The 10,945-nt window shown below is 36.0% G+C and overlaps 1 protein-coding gene across 4 annotated transcripts in view; it reads right to left on the bottom strand.

Moving 5' to 3' along the window:
* Nucleotides 1-760: 760 nt before the first annotated feature.
* Nucleotides 761-10,945, bottom strand: part of LOC101736508 (E3 ubiquitin-protein ligase goliath) — a 98,674-nt gene continuing 88,489 nt past the window's right edge. For 2 of the 4 annotated variants that reach the window (XM_038015299.2, XM_038015298.2), the window contains exons 5-12: nt 9,386-9,518; nt 8,672-8,789; nt 7,631-7,702; nt 7,376-7,458; nt 5,699-5,795; nt 5,141-5,236; nt 4,181-4,278; nt 761-3,421 (exon numbers count right to left, since the gene is read on the bottom strand). In XM_038015299.2, coding sequence (XP_037871227.1) covers nt 3,322-3,421; nt 4,181-4,278; nt 5,141-5,236; nt 5,699-5,795; nt 7,376-7,458; nt 7,631-7,702; nt 8,672-8,789; nt 9,386-9,518 — 797 coding nt within the window. In that variant the 3' untranslated portion in view covers nt 761-3,321. The remainder of the gene's footprint in view (nt 3,422-4,180; nt 4,279-5,140; nt 5,237-5,698; nt 5,796-7,375; nt 7,459-7,630; nt 7,703-8,671; nt 8,790-9,385; nt 9,519-10,945) is intronic. The other 2 variants (XM_062672019.1, XM_038015300.2) reach the window with 1 other exon arrangement.

The raw sequence follows: 10,945 nt of genomic DNA, 5'->3' as shown, positions 1-10,945 counted from the left end.
ATCAGCATTGGCGACCCTCAGACATGAAGAATGCGACTCAAGGAGGAGGACAGTTACACTACTCGATACGGGTATACCGGGCGTCTTTGCTAATAGTACTACCTACTACTATATCATTGGAATTAGGAAATGGTCATTGTCCATTGAAAGTCCCGTGAAACAATCGAAAATTTAAATGGAAGACTAAAATCATGTATCTAACAAATCGATTGATTGACTTGTAATAACTATTTAAGCGAAGCGACAAGATCGATTCTGCATAGAATTGCGTAATATCGGAGGAGTGTCCATGCCAAAACATAAGATCTATCTGTGTGATAGAGTCAAAGATATCATAAAGTGCAAGAGTTTGCTCATAAATATATTATTTATAGATTAAAACATAAAAGTAGCTTTAATTTATTTAAGTGATAAGTCTATCTGATGATTGATAATCTAATCTCAACAAAAAGGTAGTATAAACCACACGAACCTTGCAAAGTTATATTTATTTCCAAATTTACATAATTTATCATACTTGCGAAGATAGTATTTTTATATTATCCAGGGAATGGAAGCGTGTTGCCAATGACATGACTGTGTTGTCAAATGTCAGTATACCAATATCAATATACCATAAATAATTCGAAGGCAAAATTAAAATCTTTAATGAAAAATAACTAGTTCAATCAATTCAAAATGTTGAAGCTTTTTAAACCTTTTTTTTTAAGATAACTGAGATTACAGTTTCCATAAACAACAAGATTCAATGAAATACAAATTTCAATACTGTATTGGTTTATTACAACACCTATTTAACACGTTGACATTCGAATCAAAGGGAATGTGTTCACAAACTCGATCATTTTAAAAGTACATGCCAGTCTCCTCGTTATTTTATCAAGTACCTTAATGTTATCTGTGTACATAACTTAAATGCTTACTTAAATAATAAAACTTAAAATTAAAATAAAGTTTGAATAAAATCGCCTTTAAAACAATACAGTTGAATTTTGAAGTACACTTTTATTGTGTGTTGAAAAAATGTTGTGTTTTAATTATTATTTACTGTAATTAAAAGCGATAAATTTTCAGACTAGATTTTATTGCCTATTCAACTCGAGAGTCACGAAATAAGTGTTGAAAATACCATATGGTCCTCTGTATAAAATTTGGTTAACACGTGGCTTTTGTAATTTTGACCACATTTAATTACTTGCAAACATCAATAAAGTTAAATATTTTAATATTTTTTTGTCACAAATGTAATGAATGTAAGTGTAATGAATTATAAAATGTAATTGTTTTATAGTTCGTACTCACGAATTTTTATGGCGGGCAGTTAATTTTATTTACGACTTAACAATAAATTATATTTAAACCCTTGATAAATATTTGACATTGTTTTGACATTTTATTCAACAGCCGTTCATATAAGATTTGAATGTTTCCCAAAAATACATTATGACATTAAAAAAATATTTTATTACAAAATTACATTTGTGTAAAACACGGTTAACACGGAATATTAACAATAGCTATATTATGTATTATTTTAGTATTTTTATAAAATTTCATAAGCTACAAGATTAAGTTTTATCATAATATGTTATGGACGGATACATTAGACCAAATTACAGTATTTGAAATAACATCAGCTGTGATATCTTTACCATATCATAACTTTATATCAACGATAATGAATATCGCTACAGTGTTCTGTATTGAAAATAAATTTTCAAGTAAACAAAATGGATATTAAACTAATTATTTACACAATTTGAATTGACAAAACTGAAGTATTAGTATAGTTTTAATTTAAAAAAAAACCATTTTAATGAGATCATAAACCAATTTAAGTACTTCTTTCGCGAGAAGTTTAATGAGCACATTGTAGTATTGTAAGTACAAAGTGGAAATTGTTTCCTCAATATGAAAACTTCTTTGGCCAATTTGAAGGCAAATGCACGGTTTCGAAAAGATTCAATTTCATTTGAAACAGATTTTGCTATTAATTATGCTATCTTCTTCTTCTCAGTCGGCCACTCTTGTCAGAGTGGTGGTCGTGGTTGCGCTGATGCTGTATGTACAGGAGGACCTGTTAGGACGCCCATACTCCCGACCACCGCCCTCCAGACAATGCGCTTCCAGGTCTGGCGGTTCGAAGCGTTTCGACTACATTCGACCATATAGTCGCATTTTTAATTAGACGAAGCCACCTGACAGTAGCTAATGTCACTTTGTAAAATAATGTTGCCATATTTAAAGTAATATGAACGGCTGTCTGGTGTAGTGGTAAGTGACATGGTCACTACACAAGGGGGTCGCGGGTTCGAATCCCGCCAAGGGAAGATATTTGTATGAGAAATATAAACGTCTTTCCAGGGTTATGGGTGTATATTAAATATATGTATGTGTATAATAAAAATATTATATTTATTTCCGTTATCTGGTACTTGTAACAAGTTCTTTACGAACTTAGCACGGGATTAGTTAACGTGGCGTGATTGTTAGTAAATATTTATATTTATTTAAAAAAGAAAAAAAAAAAAGTGATACGTTCAGTTCTCGTTAAATCAGATGAATAAACAATGAGTGTGAATAGTTAATCATTTCAAACTATAAAAGAATATTATTTCTATTTTAAAATAAAATTGTATTGAATTTTTCAAATATATGTTACTAGTAGTATGTAACTACAATCAGTTTTTTTTTTAAATGTCATTACCTACCTATAATTGTTATATTTTATACATCTATAGTTTCAACTATATGATGTGATTGACAATTGACTTCATCTAATAAAAAATACGACTATAGTGCTATTTTATACTTACTTAAATAATTGCGAGTGGCATAATTTGAGTTTTATTTTTTACTTAATTTTCGCGGCCATAGTGAACATACTGAGGGAACAATGCTTATTTTCAGGTTTAATTTCTGACAATATTATGAACACTTTTTCGTTGACTAGGCGGAGTTTTCGGTGCTGCACTTGAAAAAAAAAACAAATACGCGATAAATGTTCTTAAAAACGAAAACACAAAATATCACTTGTCGGCCACCATTACACGTTCCGATCACTGGAAGTTACACAAAAATCTTTATAAACTTTTTTTTGAGTATTTTTTTTTCTTTATTATGAACACATCACTTTCTCACTTTTGTTACGGCAATATCCATAGCACTTTGGTCTATGTGATCATAGATAATCCAGGCTGTAAGTACCGTAGACAATTTCGATCATAAATAACGCTGACTTCAAATACCACAGACTACAAGTATGGAGTATGGCGAATGCTTTTGGCACAAGGCGGGTTGTTTTTAATCAGGGCTGACTCCTCACTCCTGAGCGTTGGAGGTGCTGGTGGAGGCGACGTCGTGTTGTCGCGAGGTATTTGGTCGCGGTGATCCGGATGGAGTTGATGTGCATGATCTGAAACTAAAATACGCTATTTAATCTATTTTTTACACTTGCTCACTAGAGCTCATGACTTTCGGAATACGTATTTTTTTTTTATTGCTTAGATGGGTCGACGAGCTCACCGCCCACCTGGTGTTAAGTGGTTACTGGAGCCCGGCCCGGATGATCGTGCGTGATTTGTTCCCAGCTATTATTGTTTATTTATTTATTGGTTACTGTTGTTATCTTTGAGTTTTTCGGCTATAGACTATAAGATAAAAAGAAAAGTAAGAGCCGCGACACAAAAATATTTGAAGGAATATAATTTTGTATATCACTGAGAGAGACCTAGTTTGTTTCATTACTCGCTTAAGGAGAATTCGTCTGCTAATTTAATTACAAAAAACTGTTACTTCCCTACAATATCCTTAACAGGGCTGAAGCGGTATCATCGGCACCTCTTGAGTGCGAGAGTAGTCCCAAATATACGTCATATTTGGGACTACCGCAATACAACTGGTGGTAGGACCTCTTGTGAGTCCGAGCGAATGGGTATTTCTCCTGCCCTGCTCCTGCCACCCTGCCTATTTCTGCCGTGAAGCAGTAATGCGTTTCGGTTTGAAGGGTGGGGCATCCGTTGTAACTATACTGAGACCTTAGAACTTATATCTCAAGGTGGGTGGCGCATTTACGTTGTAGATGTCTATGGGCTCCAGTAACCACTTAACACCAGGTGGGCTGTAAGCTCGTCCAGCCGTCTAAGCAATAAAAGAAAATTAAAAAAAATGGTTGACATACCTGGTCTCGTGGGGACAGCGCGGAACCAGTTGATCCGGCGAGGAAGCGCGACTGCTTCGTTCGCTGATCGCCTCGTCGTAAGAGTTGTCGCTCGTTAACTATACAACGAAGCAAAACCAATACTTAACCAGCTTATACAAGGAAAAATTAAAGAGACATTTAACGCAATCTCTTTGACTGCCACGTAGGTCACCGGTGCCCTACGCGGCGCGCTTAAGTAATTATGTCGATTCTGTTTCTGAATTGCCGGAATATCTAGTAGATTCCGAGAAAGACGAATCTGAAGATACTCAAAATGAACATATTTCTAAGAAACTTAAAAGAATAAAACTTACATTAAAAACCAAAATGAGGAAAAGTTAGGCAATCCGGGCGTATTAAGCGTAACAGAAATTGATATAATTACTTCAATGCGCCGCGTAGGGCACTGGTGACCTACATGGCAGACACAGAGTTAATTCGATTCCATTTTAATTACGTACATATAGAAATTCTATTAAAGAGATACTTTTTGCACTATTAAATTATGTGGCTTCATTGACAACTGTCAAAAATGACATCTTTCAAGTTGGCACGGTGTTATTTCATAGTGTGACCACGTTCAAATTGAATTAATATTTTTACACTATCTGCTTTGGTATTAATGATTTATATAAACACATTATATTGTGTGCTATAATATTCATGTTTCTATAAATCGAATTGAAATTAATATAATTAAAAAAAAAACGAAGACTTGTCTTTTTGCATTCTTAATTTCTAAATTCTAAATTCCCGGGCGCCATCAAGCAGGCCGAATGCAGGCAACATTGGAGGAAGCTGGTGCAAAAACTGGACCAAGGTGGTCACGACCCTCAGTAATGAGGAAACGACAAAGAAGAAGAAGAAGAAGAAGAATTCATTATAGTCCAAAAAAAATACAAAAGTTAGACATTAATAAGTAGTCAATGAATTAATTACCAAAGTTAATGGATGTCTATTACGAGAGGGACTCAATGCGTGGCCTCTCGTTTCCTCCACTTCTAACTGCAGAATACTCTCCTGACTCCCAGTAAACTGTAAGAAAAGGTAAATTTAAATATTTTAATCACTAATGTTACCAGAACATAAATTACAATTATATAAATTAAGTGGTTTTTTTATTGCACGTAATAGACGGTGCCCATTAACAGGGCGAGATTGTATCCAAAGCAGGAGGAGACTGGATGACCACTGGCAGCGATAGCCGCCGTCACCGCAGACATGTCCTTTTGGATTCTCTCGATCCACTCTCACCGAATCTTCTCAGTGGGTCGCGATTCCGATACGGTGGCAGATTCAGCGAAGTGCGTGCGCCAAGCTTCAGTTCGTAAGCTATGGAAAACATCTGTCAAGGCTTTAATGAACAAGAATGACCACGACTGCTCTGCCAAGAGTAACCGACTATGATGATGATAATTTGTGTAGTCATGTAATGTCATGTACCTTTAATACATAAAGGCTATAGACGCTGACAATGCTACATGAGTGTATACTAACCACAAACCCGTAGTACTTTAGTATGTCCATCTTGCACATGGGACACGTCCGATGCTCCAACAGCCACGGGTCTATGCAGTTCTTATGGAAATCGTGCCTGAAAATTGAGAAAGAAAACAGGAAATTCGTTTGTCGTTTTATTGAGTCTAAAGTATATTTAGTTAGACGTAAAGTTCTCTTGACTGATTAGATAACAGATCGGTAGAGTGAGTGTGCTGTGAGAATATGTATAGTGATGTTTTCACGAGTCGTAGACAGGAAACACTATTGGGGTTTAGTGGGTAAGCGTTTTTCCTTGTTTCCTTATAGCAAAACTGTTTACGACATGCGATACGTCTCTACTGCCGACTTGCGCTTTTGAAGTCGTCGTGGATAAGACGTCCGGTGTATTCGTATTGAGCGATGCATCGGTGTTCGAATCCCAGGAGGGTACCAATTTTTGTAATTAAATACGTACTCAATAAATGTTCAAAATAACATCGTGTAATAAAAATCAAACGCGCAAAATTATAATTTGCGTAATTACTGGTGGTAGGACCGACCTCTTGTGAGTACGCGCGGGTAGGTATCAACACGATGCCTATTTCTGCCGTGAAGCAGTAATGCGTTTCGATTCGAAGGGTGGGGCAGCCGTCGTAACTATACTTGAGACCTTAGAACTTATATCTCAAGATGGGTGGCGCATTTACGTTGTAGATGTCTATGAGCTCCAGTAACCACTAAGCACCAGGTGGGCTGATAGCTCGTCCAAACAACCAAGCAATAAAAAATAAAATCACATCTTTTATTAAACTCGTCGTGGCTTAAGAGACAAGGCGCCTGGTGTGCTCGTGCGATGTGATTATGGGTTCAGACATCGTAAGCAAATGTCAGTTTTTCTAAGAAAATATGTAACTCCTATGACTTCCAAGAAAAACACATATTATAATAAAAATCAAACCCGTAAAATTACTAAGTTGCGTATTTAGTTATTTCATCGGGTAACTCCGTCAGGAAGCTACTGTTACCCAGTCTTTTTCTGCCAGGAATAGTTTTTATACAATACAATTGAGAATTCGGCCTCAAGTCTCAAGGTGGATGGCGGCAGTCGGGTTGTGATATCTATAAGTTCCGGAAAACACTTGTGACACCAGATGTTTTTTTAAGGGATTTTATGACCTGGTAACTAAGACCTTTAAGTCATGTCTTATTTTAATTTATATTCTTATTTTTATGAAAAATGATATTATGGAGATAAATGAAATGAAATGAAAATGATTAATTTGAGACATTAATCAACTGGGATGAAACTAAATGAAATGAGGATGATATGGGATGAAATATAATCTCAATAAAATGGTGGTCATTTACTGAGATTTTTTCAGTGGACTTTTTGGAGGAACCCGAGAAGTTACGTCCAGCGGCTTTGTTTCATTTTCCCATATTTGTGCATTTTCACAGATATTAAACAGTTAATAAACCACCGTTATAACACATTTAAACCTGAAGAAACACTAAATAGACAAAATAAAAGAAATCACACAACTTCACTCTTCGCGTTCCCGCCAAAAAATCACACCAGACGTGAGCTCGTCCCTCCACAGAATAGACTAACCCGTAGTTTGGGATAGTTGAAAGTGGATCTGTAATTTGTTTTTTGTTACAAAATCGTATTTGTTTTTTTTAACAATATCTCACCTGCACGGCAGAGACCTCAATGTTTCTGATACTTTGTAAGGCTCTATACATATAGCACAGCATTCGCCGTCTCCTTGCACTTCCTTGAATTAAAACGATAGACATTAGTTATCGCCTCGACATATTCTACAAATTTATATGAATTTATTTTCGGTTTAATTAGATTTAGTTCGTTGAGAACTTCAGTTATACAATAAAAAGTCTCTAATATTTAATCATAAATACACTTTGAATATGAATTAAACTGTCACTCACTCTGTCTTCAGTCTTTAAGCTCTTAACGGGAATTTTAGATAAAGCTTTCTTCGCAGCGCAGCACAGACGTTTCTATAAACAAATGAATATTTGCGATGTTATTTCTAAGGCTGTCATGGTCCGACTTTAGAACTTCAACAATGCAATTTCTCGGTTAGGGCTAAAAAAATGTTTTTGTTTGTCGAAATCCCAAATTCGTAACGTGTATTCTCAAACTATGCTCAGGATTCTCAAAGTTTAGTTTCGGAATACTGTCAGTAATAGAATGTGTGCTTGTTTAGATCAATAGGGTTGACGTGGGATAGGTTTAGGGTCTTTGAGACTCGATTTTTTTTTATTGCTTAGATGGGTGGACGAGCTCACAGCCCACCTGGTGCTAAGTGGTTACTGGAGCCCATAGATATCTATAACGTAAATGCGCCAACCATCTTAAGATATAAGTTCTAAGGTCTCAGTATAGTTACAACGGCTGCACACCCTTTAAACCGAAACGCATTACTGCTTCACGGCAGAAATAGGCAAGACGGTGGACCTACCCGTGCGGACTTACAAAAGGTCCTACCACCAGTAAATACGCAAATTATAATTTTACGGGTTTGATTTTTATTACACGATGTTATTCCTTCACCGTGGAAGTCAATCGTGAACATTTGTTAAGTACGTATTTCATTAGAAAAATTGGTACCCGCCTGCGGGATTCGAACACCGGTGCATCGCTAAATACGAACGCACCGGACGTCTTATCCTTTAGGCCACGACGACTTCATTATTTACAACAAGTACAACTATATTATTATGTATGTAAATGTACAGCTATATCTGCTTGCTGTCAGTTTTTTAATTGTTTTGGTGTGCAATAAGGTATGTTTTCTCTCTCTCTCTCTCGCTCTCTCTCTCTCTCTCTCTCCCTCTCTCTCTCTCTCGCTCTCTCCCTCTCTCCTTTTCTCTCTCTCTCTCTCTCTCTCTCTCTCTCCCTCTCTCCTTTTCTCTCTCTCTCTCTCTCTCTCTCTGTGTGTGTGGTTAATTTTATTCGATACTTACAGAGAGCCTGTCTTTGGCGTGTATATATCGGAAACGTTGTATGTAGTAGAAGACGAGCCACGCCAATGATATAACCATGAGCACGATAAAAGATATAGACACGAACAGTACTGATGTCCTGGAAATATTACAGACGACTGTTTATAATAAGCACAATGGTTTACTAACTTATTTTAGTAATAATAAAACAATAAAAAAAAAGAGAATATCATAAATATAAGCCAAGTCAACTGAATATAAATTATAATGCATTACATACTCAACAGATTTGAATGGGATCACATGAGAAGCACCAGTTTGCAATTAAAAAATAATCGTCAAAATCGGTTCACCTAGAAGAAAGTTTTGAGGTACGTATACATATAAAGTAGACTCAAATTGATAACCTCATTTCAATTAAATCAATGTAAATAATCCAACAGTAATAACAATACAAGCATCTTTAACACTAAACATACCATAACGGGCCAAATGACCCATTTTGAACTTTTACATTGAAAATGCACTTAACATCGTATTGCTTTTGCACATTTGACTTCATGACTTCTTGTTACCAATTAATCTAGAGTTATTATACTTTTTCTTAAAAAAAATTTTTGTTAATTTTGTGTGTTACTCGTCGCATACCGTTATCTACCCGCTATGGTAGAAACAGGTACCAGTAAGTGTTGGTTTGATTAGTGTTAATCAAATGGTAATAATAACAACACTTACTTGTTGAAGTCTTTGGGTATGATTGCGAAGGACCTCCCTTTGATTATAGCGATGGTGACTCTGGTGCCGTTGTCAATGAGACGCGCTATCTCTTCTCCCTTCCACTTGTACGTGAACACGGCACTTATATTACCTGCAATTACGAAATGATACAAACTTTATGTATGACTTTTTGCATATATATAGCAGCACAGTTAAAAAATCAAATGTTTCATTTAGTTCATCTAGTTCTAATAACTCAGACAGCTAGATATCTTCGCTTCAGAATAAGATATTACGACACACGAACATACTAAAGCGATGCGTTAACTTTTTTTATTGCTTAGGTAGGTGGACGAGCACACAGCCCACCTGGAGTTAAGCGGTTACCAGAGACATCAACAACGTAAATGCGTCACCCACCTTGAGATATAAGTTCTAAGGTCTCAGTATAGTTACAACGGCTGCCTCACCCTTCAAGCCGAAACGCATTACTGCTTCACGGCAGAAATAGCTAGGGCGGTGGTACTTATCCGTGCGGACTCACAAAAGGTCCTACCACCAGTAAAAATGTTGAATTAATTTTATAATTAATTCAACATTTTCCATTATAGGAATCCAAATTTGGAGAGAATACTTGTAGGTACTTAATGGATAGGCTAATATTTATATGAGCGTTGGACTCCCTAGTAATAATGACCATAAATAATAATGTTAATTTTAAATGCCCAGCGAAGCGGGCGAGTACGGCTAATTACTTATAAATATTATAAGATTAAAAGAAAATATGACATAATAATTTAACAAGACAATTATTATAATATATTTACTGGTGGTAGGACCTCTTGGGAGTCCGCGCGGGTGGGTACCACCGCCCTGCCTATTTCTGCCGTGAAACAGTAATGCGTTTCGGTTTGAAGGGTGTGTAGCCGTTGTAACTATACTGAGACCTTAGAACTTATATCTCAAGGTGGGTGGCGCATTTACGTTGTGGATGTCTATGGGCTCCAGTAACCACTTAACACCAGGTGGGCTGTGAGCTCGTCCACCCATCTAAGCAATAAAATAAAATTAAAACAAATTTAAACACAATTCATTTCCATTTCATTTCAAACTGTTCAAATCGGTTCTCGGAATTTCGTTTCTGCCAAACGTAAAAAAAAATGATTGTCATTTATAAATACTTTTGTAGTAATTGCGTAATTACAATACAAACGTTATCATAAGGAGAGTGACTATCTTAATGTACCGTTATCGTTTTATCTGAACATTTCATTGTTAAGATGCGATGATAAAGCGCGTACCGAACATTTACTAATTACTTCTTTTAATTATTTTTAAAGTATTTTTAAACTTGTTTTTGTACAAGAGCGTTTACCTTTTAAAACGTATACTTTAATTGAAAAATATGAATTGTAAGAAATAGAAAAGATTCGTTTTTTTTACGACTGAAGGATTACTGGTAAGACGGAGGCCTTTCCGCATTCACCAGGACAGGTGGGCGAGCAAAGGCTCAGCCAGGAGGGGTGGGATTTGCTAACAGCTGCCCGAGCGCCTCCAAAGGAGACCTAACAACTCAAG

This window comes from Bombyx mori, chromosome 14 (assembly GCF_030269925.1).
Source record: "Bombyx mori chromosome 14, ASM3026992v2".
Taxonomy (NCBI): Eukaryota; Metazoa; Arthropoda; class Insecta; order Lepidoptera; family Bombycidae; genus Bombyx; species Bombyx mori.
This window is presented reverse-complemented; position numbering and strand designations above follow the sequence as displayed.